General features: G+C 37.5%; 1 protein-coding gene across 3 annotated transcripts in view; it reads right to left on the bottom strand.

Moving 5' to 3' along the window:
- The window catches only part of LOC120535224 (glypican-5-like), a 327,258-nt gene that overhangs the window by 160,847 nt on the left and 151,319 nt on the right, over nt 1-15,092 (bottom strand). For 2 of the 3 annotated variants that reach the window (XM_039762929.1, XM_039762938.1), the window contains exons 4-5: nt 2,529-2,656; nt 916-975 (exon numbers count right to left, since the gene is read on the bottom strand). In XM_039762929.1, the coding sequence (XP_039618863.1) occupies nt 916-975; nt 2,529-2,656 (188 nt within the window). The remainder of the gene's footprint in view (nt 1-915; nt 976-2,528; nt 2,657-15,092) is intronic. The other variant, XM_039762946.1, reaches the window with a different exon arrangement.

The raw sequence follows: 15,092 nt of genomic DNA, 5'->3' as shown, positions 1-15,092 counted from the left end.
ACTTGTTTCTGCTTCTTAATGTGATGTATTAATTGTCTCTGTTTGCTAGGGAAGACAGAGTACCATTTTTATTCCCCTATCATTAATGATAGTACAGAATTCCAGGTTGAGAAATAAAGCCCAAGATGTGTCTGTTTTAGCACATTACAGTACACATTGGGGTGATGCATTTTAAGGAGAAAAACTTCAAATGTGAGAATAAATACCCTTAAGAAAATGCATTAATTCTCTAATATTATTCTAAGTAGGCCAACTACAGAGAGCCAGAAGTGGCATGAATATCACTACTTCAGCACCTCCTTCTTGCCTTTTAAGCTTTTAGTTTATTTTTTAAAAGTAGCACTATTGGATGAGAAGGTTTCTGTTTTACATTATAGTCATTGTAATTGAGACTTGAGATTCAAACACTGCTTTTGCCTTGTGGGAACATGCCACAGACACTATGCCCAAAATACGCCTGTTGTAGGCCAGACATAGTCAGGAGTCACCGATAGGACAGTTATGCTTCAGATATATCATCGCAGTCTTGTCTTTGCTTCTGCTCTGACACATTGCCTTTGGAACTGGAGACATTAAAAAATTTGTTGGAGGCTATGCAATGATGCCATAGTGGAATTTGCCTGCAGGGCTCAATGTAAAATTTGTGGTCCAATTTAAACTTCATAGAGCTAAATTGTGAGTTGCTTTTAGTCAAAAATACTGTTAAATGTTTTTGACATATATTCAGTTCTAGCCTAAAACACAAATAAAATTTTTTACATATTTTTTTTGCTTTGGCTCTTAATGGTCACATTAAAAAAAAAACTGATTGTAAAGTTTACAGTACAACCCCTGAGCACCTCACCTACAAAGCACACAAACATCTATGAAACTAAACAGATGATGACAGCAGCAATGCTGAGCAGCCATGCTTACCTAGATATCTTTTTTAGACTTCTAGGCTTATCACTCTTGAAGCTTTTCAGAGGTAGAGATCTAAGACCAGTCAAGCATCAGGGTCAGAAGGAACCCAGGGTAAATTGATGCAAGCGGGAAGGATGCAGGGGGGGTTTGGAAAATAAAAAAGAAAAACAACAACAAACAAACAAAAACAGAAAACAAAATTTAAACAATATGTCCAAAAAACAAACATTCCATGGTTTGTAAAACAGTTTCATGCACATGCAACATTTAGTATAAAAGAAGACAAAAGGAGTATAGGTTACATACTTTATGAAGACATCAGAAAGACTATCACAATATACATGTCTTGGTTGGAACACATCTGATTTCAAATCCATCCATCATAAGCACCCACTTTGTCCATAGCAGGGCTGCAGAAGCTAAAGTGATCATTGGGAGCAGGGCAAGAACCAGAGCTAGATGGGCTGCCAAGCCATCACAGACTTCATGTCCATACAAACCCACACTCACTTACACCAGTCACTCACCTTACTCCAAATGGAACATAAAACGGCCAGGCAGAAGCAAGATGTATACAAAAAATGTTGAAAGGCACCCAGTGGAAATAGCTAGCAGCTACACTGCACATCACAAAACCTGAAATTAGTGAGTTGCCATGGAAGTAGGAGATGATATAAACTGTCTCTCTTGCAGTGCTCACTTTTTCCAAGATCCTGAGTGAACATATTCCAAGTCTGCTCTGTCTCTGATCAGAGAATAGTTTTCTCATATTCTGCTCTTTAAATGCCATACATAGAAAAATGTATAAAAATGTGTTTATATGCTTGCTCTCTTTCTATATATATATATATATATATATATATATATATATATATATAACTGCTGAAAAAATTAAAGAGACACTTTTAAAACACATCAGATCTCAATGAGAAAAAATAATGCTGGATATCTATACTGATATGGAGTGGGTAATGTGTTAGGAGTGAAATGGAAATTGATTGAGCAGAAAAAAATTAAAGAAAGACAAATTAACATAACAGTCATATACCTTCTTAGTTAAAATGCATCCAGCTTTTTTCCAAATTCATAGTATAGCCAAGTGACGGAGATAAAAAGTCACAAGGCTTTGGGTTTAATCCCCACCACTTCAGCAAGTTGGTTAACCTGCCAGTGTTCAAACTGTGCAAATGTGCATTTTTCTAAATCTCCTTGGGATGTTTTTTTGCCATGAAGGTTTGAGTGACATATTGATTTTCAGGCGTTATGTTTATTCTAATATTTTCCAGTTAGTTGAAATGCAAAACATTCTGAGCCTTGAAATTGCTAACATGGCAAATACTATTATGTGAAATGTCTAGTAAGGTATTTTGTGACAGGGCACTCTGACAAGCACTCTTAAAATAAAGATTGATTGATTCATGTCACTTGCAGTGCTTATGTGCTTACTGAAATGTATTTATTTATGGAATTTACTGTGGATTGATTTAAAATCATTCAACATAAAGATATTCTATGTGCTAAACTGGAGGACGTTGCTGTTATCTATACATGTACAACAGTGTAGGACATCTTTAATATTAGAAACAAGCCAAACATTTCACATAGCACTGCACAATGAATCTTACCTCCTTTTCTGGGACAGCTCACCAGAGGGTGCCAGAGGTTTGCCTGTCGGAGTTGTTACATGAGCAGCCAGACTTTCTGTAGGAAGATAGGTGTCTGTTTCCGCTGGTGCCCCACATACTTTGTTCACCTGAATAAAGTGAAAAATGATTAGGCATTATAATACAAATAATTTATAAATATAATAACCACATTAGACACTTCAGGGCCATGGGAAGTCAGTACTCATTCCATTAGCTCTGGGTAAAAGGTAGCAAACTTCCAAAGACAGAGTGCCAGACCATCAAAGGACACACACTACAGCACACAACACTAACAGGAATAGTCGTAAGTTACAATTTTCAATCAATTGCAAACATACATACATAAACACGTACAGAGTGCAAATACAGATAAATAGAATTCAAATATATACTTTATTATGGTAGTAAGTTCCCATGCTAGAGTCTAGGGGCTGCCTGCGGGCAGCAAGTGCTGCATGTGTGCTGTGTAGACTATAAGGGCGACTGAGAGGGACAGCAGCACGATTGGTGATTATTAAAGTATGCAATTCTTTGCCATAACATAATTTAAGAGATCAAGCAAATCAATAATTGGAGGGAGAGAGTAAAAACAGGAAGGAAATACCAGATGTAGTAATGCATCTTGGTAGCTAGAGGGTGCACAGCTCCAGACACAAATGATTGAGTACCATTCCAGTCCATTCTAGTGACGAGCTGGACATTTAAGGGCAATTAAAGGCTCAAATGTGCACAGGTACCAGGTGTTGATCCTAACCCAGGAATATTAAAGTCAGCATACAGTTAGAAGTTTACTGAATATTGAGTTAAAAAAGAGCTAGCAATGAAGGATCAACTGGCAGGAGGAAATGAAAACACATTTTGTGGCTCTGTGGTGGGAAGGTGAACAAGTAAACCCACCAGACAGGTACTTAATTAAAAATGTCAGGCCTAAAGAAGCAGCAGGAGTTTGTTTAGTTTCATCGATTAATACTGAGTCTTTTCCTATATTCACTCCCGCCCAGTAATAAATCTTTAGGAATAAAGAGGTGTTTTTTGTAAGACTTTCTGCCTCCTGATTTTTCATTTTTTTTGATCTTTTAACTTTCCCATTTTAACTTTAAAGGTAATTGAATTTTTCCTTGGTTATTTTGGAGTTTGTTTTTCAGATGACAGATTATTTGATTTAGATGATCCGCTGTGGTGACCCCTAATGGGAGCAGCTGGAGGAAGAAGAAGAAGATTATTTGATTTAGTTATTTGTTATAAATTCCTTTTGATTAAGCTGTTTTTTGGATTTCTGAATTTAGTCTTTTGTTTTCTTTTCAGATTTTAAAGTTTTTATTTTGAAATGATTATTTTGGATTTGCATTTCTTATCATTATACTTTTACCTCTCTTTCCTTTATTGTTCTTTGAATTTTGAAAAAATTAGTGATTAGAGTGGTCTCTTTCGCTTTTGGGATAAAATTATAACACTTGTTAGTTTACTTCCTTTATGCCACATTATTTCATACATTATTACATATATTACAAACGCTCATCAAACTAAGTTGTCTTTGTTTCTGAAGCTCTTGTCCTTTTTTAATGCTAATGTGGTCTTGTCCTCTTTCCAACTAGCCTAAATAATGACCAAAACAGTCACAGCATTTTACAAACATTATTATAACAATGAACATGCTGGGATAGCTGTATGTTCATTTTCTCAGCATGCTTGCTCAATTCATGGTTATCTACCTTTAGTTTGCTAGTGCAATATTTTATCCTATATAAATACAGTGAAATTATAAAGTATTCAGATCCCTTCACTTTCTGCACACTTTATTCCACTGTTGCTTAACATTAAATGGATACATTTGCTTATTTTCCCCATCAATCTACACTGAATTTTTACTTTAATTTTTTAAAAATTAAAAACTGAAATCCCTCATTCGTGTAAGTATTTAGACCATTTGCTGTGTTGCTCCAAATTTTAGTCAGATACATCCTCTTTACTTGACTGATCATTGAGATGTGACTAGAACTTGATTGGAGTCCACCTATGGCAATCTGAATTCATGGTTTCAGAAAGGCACACACCTGCGTATACAGTATACATGTAAGGTCCACATCTCACACTGCAAGTCAGGACAAAAACCAAGCCATGAAGTCTAAGAAACTTTCTGTAGACCTCTGTGATCAAATTGTGGTGAACCATAGATCAGGGTAAGGGGATAAAACCATTAAAAATTTAAGTGGTCCTTGGCCCAGTGGCCTCAATAATTGTGAAATAGGTAGTTCTGAACCACCAACTTCCTTGAGTTGGCCATCTGCCCAAAATGAGCAAAGGGCAAAAAGGGCCATGGTGAGGGGAGTGATCTTGAACGCAATGGTCACTCTAACAGAGCTTCGCAAATCCTCTGCTGAGTGGGGAGAACCTATCAGAGGGTAAACCATCTCAGCAGCACTCCACCAATCAGGTGTTTATGGTAGAGGGGCTAGATGGATGTCACTCTTGAGCAAAACACAGTTTAAAGGACTCTTAAGAGCATGAGAAAAAAGATTTTCTGTTTTGATAAGAGAGAAATGGAACTTTTTAGGAAGAACTCCAAGAATTCGGTAAGACCAGGCACTGGTTCTCCCCTTCCTAATAGTATCCTTACAGTGAGGCATGGTAGTGGCAGCATCATGTTATGGAAGTTTCTCATTGGCATGGACTGAGAGACTGATCGAGAATTGAGAGAAGGATAAAAGCAGCCAAACGCAGATACGTCTTGGAAGATAACCTGCTCCAGAGTGCACACAATGCTTGAGTGGCTTTTGAACATGTCTCTGACTGTTCTTGAGAGGTCCAGCCAAAGCCTAGACGTGATCCTCATAGAAAATCTGTGGAGAGTCTTGAAGAACATAGTTTACAGAAGCTTGAGAGGATCTGCATGGAGGATTGGGATAAATTGTCCAAATTCAGGAGTGCAAAGCTTGTACACAAGGAGACTCGATGCTGGAATTGCTGTCTAAGGGCATCTACAAAGTACTGAATTAATGGTCTGAATACTTATATAAATGAAAGATTTAATTTTTTCATTTTTAATTTGCAAACCTTTCTGAACAAATGTTTTCACTTTGTCATTATGGTATGTTGATCTTAGATTGATAGGCAACTATGGCAAATGTATCTATTTTCATTTAAATCTACAACACCATAATGTGTGCAGATAGTGAAGGGATCTGAATCCACTCTATCTATCTATCTATCTATCTATCTATCTATCTATCTATCTATCTATCTATCTATCTATCTATCTATCTATCTATATATCTATCTATCTATCTATCTATCTATCCTGTATGTATGTTTGTATATGTACATTTTTGTATTATGTTTTTATTCTGTGATATTCAGGGACCTTTCCAAGTCTAATACCAAGATAGGACATGTGAACCGAATATATAAAAAGCTACAGGTTCCTGACTGTATCACTGACTCCTTGACAAGAACTTCTTAGCTATTTTCAGAAAACCTAAGGAACAACGGTTTTCTATTAAAAATCGATTGCATATACCCTGAAGCTCAGAAAAATGCAACTTTATAGAAAACTGAAAAATAAATCAGAGAAAACTATGATGATGTTTTCAGGCAGAGGAAAGGTGCTATATAAATAAAGTGTATTATTATTATTTCATTTAGTAGACAGAAAGGGTGATCTTTGTGCCAGTCTATGGGGTTGGCAGAACAGCACAGATGGCAACATATCTGACTGCAGATACCTGGCATCAAAGTATGAGTCTCACCTCTGTCTTTTTTTGTCTTGATATTATTTATGTTTTGTATACAAAAATGTATGCATAAGAGTAATTATTAAATAAGCAGTATCAAAAAAATCAATGAAACATTATTATTCTAGTTCATAAGTATGTCATTAGTATTCAGTTTCTGTTCCTATATACACTATCACAACAACTGTGTCATCCATTACACATGGAAAATTACTGCTAGTATACAATATAATATAAAGCTTTTGAGGCAACTCAGGCCTCTTCTTCAGGCAAGATGTAACATAAGATGTTTCATATTGTAATCCTTTTAGTTAGCCAATAAAAGATGTAATTTTGCTTGAATTCTCACTACATCTATAATGGCTAACATGGTACAACACCCTAATACTACTACTATATAATATAAACATACAAATATACATACATACAGTGCATAAAACACATAGTTTGTGGGTAATTTCCTACCCAGCTGAGATACTGTAATGGAAGTGGAGGTGTAACCTGGCTGGGACAAACCTCTATTCCTGTCCCAGTTGGGATAAACAAATAATGGATGGACTGGGGGAGATCTGACATTATAAACAATTCACCACCAACCATCGTGAGAGGTGGCAGTATTCCTCCTGTTGGCTCCCAGCTTGGACTTCAACAGCATTTCCTGGGGATTGCAGTGCAGAAGGGTGGCACCTGAGGGCACTGTGGGAGGAGAACCTTCCTTCTTCATGCAGTTTAAATGGGGCCCAAAACTGTTTTTTTCAACCACTCTTAAGCTGTTCTTGAAGCTGTTGTTGCCGTAAGGCAACCAATCATGCAAGTTGGTGACCCTCAGAAACTTGTCTTCTGATTGACTTATGACGTTGAGTCTACCATATTGCTTCCTATCAGTGTTTCTTCCAGTTTCAAAGTAATCAGTAGAAGTTGGGACACCTGTGCAAATTGTTTTCTTCAACTTGCAGAGCTTAATTTACTTTAATTGCTGCAGAACATCTGTATGTTGTAACCTGTTAGTTATACCCTGAAGAAGACCCATTTGTAATATTCTAATTTTTTTCAGTTTTTACTAATCTAAACTTTAAATGTAAATGTCTGGCAGTTTACTGCTTACCTTTTAACCATTTTAGGTCATTCATTGCATTTCAGCTTTTAAATTTGAAGAAAAAAATGGAAAAACTGAGGTGTTCTAAAGCTTTTGACCAGTAGTGTCAATTTGTTTAAAAGTAAAATACAGTAATCCCTCGCTATATCGCGCTTCGACTTTCGCGGCTTCACTCTATCGTGGATTTTAAATGTAAGCATATCTAAATATATATCACAGATTTTTCACTGGTTCGCACCTTTCTGCGGACAATGGGTCTTTTAATGTATGGTACATGCTTCCTCAGTTTGTTTGCCCAATTGATTTCACACAAAGGACGCTATTGGACGCAATGATATACGATGTGCTTCCCGCGCGGTGCTTGATTGTTTGCTTTTCTCTGTCTCTCTCACTCTCTCTGCCTGACGGAGGGGGTGTGAGCAGAGGGGCTGTTTGCATAGAGGCTGTTTGCCTAGAGGATACGGACGCTCCTCTACAAAATGCCGCTTTATCGCGGTGCTTCGGCATACTTAAAAGCACGTAATGATTTTTTGATTGTTTGCTTTTATCTCGCTCTCTCTCTCTGACGGCGCACCTTTGAAGAGAATATATGTTTGCATTCTTTTAATTGTGAAAAAGAACTGTCATCTCTGTCTTGTCATGGAGGACAGTCTAAACTTTTGACTAAAGGGTGTTATTTCATGTCTAAAGGGTTCTAATAATGTTAACAGTGTGGGAGAGTTTATAAGGGCTTAAAATATATAAAAATAACCATACAAACATATGGTTTCTACTTCGCGGATTTTCATCTATCACGGGGGGTTCTGGAACGCAACCCCCACGATCGAGGAGGGATTACTGTATTTAGTTTAATGTATATGTTGAGGTATTTTTTGAGTTTGTGTTACCATTCATTGAAGCACATAATAATTCTTTTCACCACTGATTAGACAATTCAGAATCATTGGACAATATATAGTAAATACATTTTTCTTCCTACTATACTTTGTATCTGTTTAGTAAAACATTTCCCATCCATTGGTTTACAGTTGGTAGTCAGTATTAACAGTTAAGTGCTACCAATGATAGAACAGTTACAAGACCAACCCAGAAAGGTGGCACCATTGCCAAAGTGAAGCTTTGCTGTGAATTCAGAGTGTGTGTTGAGCAGAGAGTCTCACCACATGTTTTTTCACTCAGGTCATAACCAGTATGGAAATTAAGCAAATTAAAGAAATTATGGAAATTAAGGAGATGGAAATGTTTTATATTTTGTCACCACAGGTCAAAGTGGTTGTTTACATTAGCAGCACATGGGCTGCCAGTTACTTTTTGTAAACAAACATTTGCATTAAATTAGGTAGACGGAAGAGGAAAAGAAGTAGCACACCAATTACATTTTACTTTTTTCTCACCAGCAGTTATTTATGCCTCTTGGTAATTTACAGTGCAGCCATACTAGCAGTCATTTTTTAAATGTCAGCTGCCATCTGTTTTTGAACTTCTGCATCTGCAGCAATGTGATAATGTAAAAAAGAATAATGAAGTTAAAGGTTTTTGATATTTCAGACAAGAAAACCTACTGAGGACAATTTGTAAATATTTCAGTCAAGAGCACAGTCTTTCCAATAATTTAGTGTATATGTCAGATTTGAATATTTTGTAATTTGTTGCTTTTGAAGTACTAATGCTACACCCTGTGAAGAATGGACTGTCTGAGCTGGTTGGATACATGGCAAACAGTACGTCAAAGTGTACCCACAGATATGGAGACGAGGATATGAGAATGACACAAATCATGGCACAATTCAAAAGAGCTGTTTATTTTGGACCTAGTTTTGTAAAACTTGACTTGCTTGTATGGAATGTTATTTGATTTTAATAAATTCAATAAAATGTTAAAAAAAAGAACTGTGCATAAATGTCCAATTCAGGATTGTGGGTGCAGATCCAAACCTGGTAGCATCAGGTACAGGACAGGAACCAAACCTGGCAAAGGTGCCATCTCAGGCATACACCCACACTCACTAATACTGGGCCAATTTATAGCACCCAGTACAGACCAGATCCAAGATTACTGACATTGTAAATGGATTAGAATACGTTAAGTGGATTAGTGGCTTTCGTATGTTGAGTCCTCACAGGCTGCATTATATGATCTGACACAGAGTGTTCCCTCGGCAGCATTTCTTGACAGATTTTGGAACAACCATGCATTGCCACTTTAAAATAGGACTGTCACATCTCCTGCCTGGCCCTTTCCTCCCCATCTGTGGGTTTTCTTCCTCTTCTTGACATTTACTATCCATCCATTCTGAGTGGTGCATTCTTTGTGACCATACAAGTACACTGCCATTTACCCTCATAACTATTTAGACAGTCCTCATGCTCATAATTTAGTTGTTAACACGGATGTACTACGTTTATTAATGACAAAGTCTTATGCTTTTATTGGTTTCTAATTACACATTCCATATACAGTATCAACTTAGTTGCTATTGAGTAAAAAAAATTCTGATTTAATAATCACTGATGGCAAACTGATATAATAAATCTGATTTGCTTTATAATTCACCTTGACCATTAGACTTGGAATTAGAACAAAAATGTAGGAATGGATAAAGAGATGGTGGCAAACAAGGTAATAAATGAAAGACAGTGTTGAGATGCCTCTCCATCGCCATCACCTGGCGAGAGTCAGAAAATCCTTTTGAGGACTCAGGGCAGCTGTGCTATGTAGATGGAGGCAGCACCCTGTTGGTCTGTCACAATTGTTTGATCACATAAGATGCCTTCCCAGAAATACATTTTGGCAGCAGCAGTGTTTTGCACAGGAACCACTGAGGAATTTGCTTTAAAGATACAAATCAGTTGCACAAGTGGGCTTGTTTGTGCCCCCTCGGTGATATATTTGCATATTGTGTGCCTTTTACAATCAAAAACAGTTGGAGTGAAATACACACACATACAAAAGAGCAAAATCAAACAGATGTGTCTGGGTCTTTTTATAGTAACAATACACCAGACACTGGCTGACTCTTTTCTTGGAGAACAACAGCTGGTTGGTTAATTACTCAGTCGTCACTCCCTTCTGGAAACAATCCTAAATTGATACATTCACAGAGAATTAACTGCAGCTTACAGCTGCCCAGGGGCTTTCTATCAGAACCACTTTTGGGGATTCCAGTATGCATTTTGTGGCAGTCACTCAGCACATTGAATTTGAGTTCCCATGGTTAGGCACCTGCATTTTTTGAGAGCTTAGACAGGTTTTATGCCTGCCCTTTAAAGCAACTTCTATTCTGTCAAACTGTCACAATTACTTTACCTACCCAGTAGCCCTCATCATTTATTCCGCTTCATTTTCTTATTTATATTCCTGATGCATAGTCCTCTTTAACCTACCATCATTCTCATGTTGTTAGCAACAAAATTAGATAATTTATCAGGATCTGTTCACTACTAAAATCATTATGATTACGGCAGCATTAGTTCTTTTAACTGTCGATCCATTTTCTGAACCCATTTAATCCAGTTCAAAGTCATCATGAGCCAGAGACTGTTCCGGAATGAGTTAGTGCAAAACCTGGACAGGACACCAAATCATTACACTTACACAAATACTTACACTCACCTTCATGGGACCAATTTACTAGTGGAACTGACAGGTATATTTTTGTGATGCAGGAGGAGCACAAAAAGATATTTTGGATCAGACTTAGCTAGCCTGTTGGAGCTGCAAAGCATCAGCATTAACCACTGTGCCAGCTTTGTTGTTATATTATCATAGTATAACATTTTAAACCTGCTTAATACAATTCACTGTTCTAGGAGTTGGAGTCTAGGCAATGATATAACACATTTTATATTACTATAATATAACATTATCTTGTACTGCATGTTCCTCTGGTGGACTGACTGCCTTATGCTCAGATACTCACAGGACAGTACCAGTCCACCTCAGGACACACACAAAAACTGGGCCAACTTGAACTTGTAATTTCCAGTTAACCTCTACACACCTTTGGATATGTAGGAAGAAGATAGAGGGCATAGAGAAAAATGCATGCAGGAGAATGTGCAGGCAATGACCTGGTGTATGATTTGAACCCAGGAGGTGGCAGCACTACCCACTGCACCACCATTCAGTCTGTTCTATTTTATTCTATTCTGTATCGGACATATGAGTAATGGCAGTGTTTCATAGACTCCACGGAAGGGAAACATACAGAGAAGACTAAGAAACTGGCATAATCACTATTATTTACTTTCATCTCTAGAATGGATGAGAAGGTACCAGAAGACACCTTATGTCACATCCAGTTTAACATTGGAAGGACCCAACCTTTATGATCTTGACATTATTTAAACCAGAAGCTGGCATACATTTGTGGACCAGCTACAGAGGAGAACAGAGTTCCCCTTATTGTAATTTGGAAAAGTTTCTGATGTCATATATTGTTATTTATTATTTGTTGATTTTTATATTTATCCTAATGGCACCAAGGACATTAAATTGGGTTTCATCAGGTCCCTAACTTTTTGATATGTGGGATATGTTACATTTGTTATGCAGTAAGTATATGCTACAATTCAAACATACTTTACAAACTGACTTTTTCTGAAGCAAGAAATCAATCAGGAAGCCTGCTAAGCTAAAACTCATTTTACTTCAAGAACCTATTGCTCTAAAAAGTGGAGCTGATGACATAATAACACCTTCTACTCCAGATCATTAGTATTTGGTAAATGACTCTGCTCTAATATGCACTATCACGATAGCTGTGTCATCCATTTCACTCAGAAAATAACTACACTAGTATGCAATATATACACATATACAGTACATAAAACACATACTGAGACTGAGGAAAACTGCTTACCCAGAAGTAGAGTCGTAACCCGGCTGGGAGGGTGAACAAATAATAGATTGACTGGAGGAAATTGCTTATTAAACGTGGTTTTGATGACATAATAACATCTTCTACAATAGGTGCCACACTTACATTTTAACATATGTAAATGTGCATGTCTGTATATACATACTGTATATATTAGTGGAAGGAAGAGAGGGTGTTCTTGAACTGTTATCCAGATCACAACATGAATGCGCAGGAGGTCAAAGTTGCAAAAAAATTATTTCCTTATTATAAATAATGGACAGAGGGAATGGAATGAACAGTTCAAGCAAAAACAATACTGGAGTTACTTTTGGGGTGATCTGTGTGACTGCTTTTGGGGGCTTGGTTTGTGCTCTAGAAGTCCTGTGGCCTTCTTCCTGGAGTTCCGCCTAATAACCCCAAGTATTCCTGCTATCTTGTGTCCCACCTCTCATTTAAACTGCCAAAGGTAATCTGCTTCTTATTATATATCTAGGAGAGTTCTACATATCGTGAACGGGACACCTTGCTGCTATCTGTTGATATAAGGGAAACTTTTTAAAAATCTTTCCCACTGTTGCTAGTCTCCTACTACTTTTTCCTTGGAGTAATTACTCCAAAGTCATCTTCAAACTCATAGTTCCTTTTCTTTGTTCCAAATCAGAGGATGACTTGCTGCTTTGCCTAAAGTTCTAGTTACTTCTTTTGCTTTACACACTGCAAACATTCACTTATCAATAAACATCCTATGGACATGTCATGGACTTTTTTCATTTGGCAGAAACATTTTGTTCCCGGGAAAAATCATCATGGAGGATCAACGACAGCTGTGTTTGTGCACCACAGCATTTTCCATAATTAATTGGCTTCTTTACTAAACACAGCTCTATCAGCAAAACAGCTATTATCAAACAACTGGAAAACTACTTGAAAATTATGCGATACTACGCATGGTAGAAAAAGGACATGTTTGAAATACGCAAGTGAACAAAATAAGACAAGTTCTGCTGAAGGCATACACTGAAGTGCTTTAACTGTATAATGTCTTCTGCAATCACTATGTGAATGTAACTTCTGTTTAGTTGATTTTCAAGTCTACTGTCTTAACTCCAATAAACATTTATTAATAATGTACTATTATTATTGATAATGTTTGACTAACATTTACTACTTTTATCAAAGTTAGCATGCCTCCATATACGCATCACATCCAAAAAGTGAGAGACACCCCATTGCGTGCGTCTGAGTTTAGGGGGTTTGATCATCGGCTTCACAGGGCGCTGCTATTCGTTTCTCGCCATGAGCGCATGAGCCTCTGAGCCTGAAGTGGTACTACACTTGCTTTGATTGACCGGTAATTGTGTACGTTTTTTTATGAGAAATGTGTTACATTTGTACCTACGTGCATATTTATTTTTTACCTCTTTAGTGTTTTTTATGCTTCATCTTAACTCTTAACTCATTTGGTTGTAAAAGATATTCCTGGATTATTGATAGCAGATGCTTAGCGTGACTACCAGGGTATGTACAATTTGACCTATAATGCACAATATTTCTTGCATTTAGATTGGTCCCATATTGGATCACATTCAGACCTCATAAGAACTGCTCCAGGATTCACTTGGGTCCACATCAAGATCACCTTTTCCAAAGGTTCCGTGTACTGTAGTTTTGGTCGTGTGATGTACACATCTCCCTAAACAAACAGGATTTTTAGAGAAATTACTCCAGAATTCAAAAATAAAAATTAACTAGGTGTGAAAACACCTTAATAGTACTCTAGTAAACTATAAGATCTACCACTGACAGGGTGATTTTCTGTTATGTGTCCTGGCATGATGGCTAGCTTTGATCTTGCTGAGGCCTACTTTTCCTCTAATGTCCAGGTATCATAATGCAATCCTAGTCCTGACAAAGCATCCACCATAGATTACTAAATTTATATTTGAAATGATAACATGTCAGACACTAGTTTAAAGTCCAAAATAATACATTTATTCTTACAATAATGTGCACAAAGCACCTCCATCTCCACTATACTCAATAATAAATCAATAATCACAATAGTAAACAATAATCACAATCCTCCACTCCCAGCAGCTCAGTCACCCTTCTTCCTAACTTGGCTCTTCTGCTGGGATCTCCCACAGTCCTTTTATAGTCCATGACCCGGAAGTGCTTTTATCCCTCAGTCCATGTAATTTCACAGCACTTCCGGGTCAGATGAAAACTCCTTCTTTTCCTTAGCCCGGAAGTATGTCATTCCTTCCGTCCCCGTGACTGAGAAGTACTACCGGGCTATATGGAAAATACAAGTCCCTGAGCTTCCCTGCAGCATCCCCTGGCAGCCCCCCTTATCCAGCAGGGCTGTGAATTAAAACTCCAAGGTCCATGATGCCCTGCTGGAATTCGGGGCACCTCCATGTTGCAAGGAGGGCTCCATCTGGTGGCTTGGGGGTATTGGCCGGGATAAACTGCCGGCCATATATAACAAAACATAAAGTTAATAATATCTCAATCTTTATTCCATCTTTCCATTCAAGATCCATCCATCCATTATCCAACCCGCTATATTCTAACTACAGGGTAACGGGGGTCTGCTGGAGCCAATCCAAGCTAACACAGGGCGCAAGGCAGGAAACAAACCCCAGGCAGGGTGCCAGCCAACCACAGTCCATTCAATTTGAGGTTAACAATTTATTTAACTGAGTTAAATTCAACTAAATTATTTAAAATGTCAAATTCATGTGGTGTCACCATGGCCAGAGTGAAACTCTCAAGCAGAATTCTGGTAGTCAGCATGGCACACCCTCCCTCATGCCCCCTGTGGCTACCAAAAGACTAATAATAATACCAT

The sequence above is a fragment of the Polypterus senegalus genome, chromosome 1, assembly GCF_016835505.1.
Source record: "Polypterus senegalus isolate Bchr_013 chromosome 1, ASM1683550v1, whole genome shotgun sequence".
Lineage (NCBI taxonomy): Eukaryota > Metazoa > Chordata > Cladistia > Polypteriformes > Polypteridae > Polypterus > Polypterus senegalus.
This window is presented reverse-complemented; position numbering and strand designations above follow the sequence as displayed.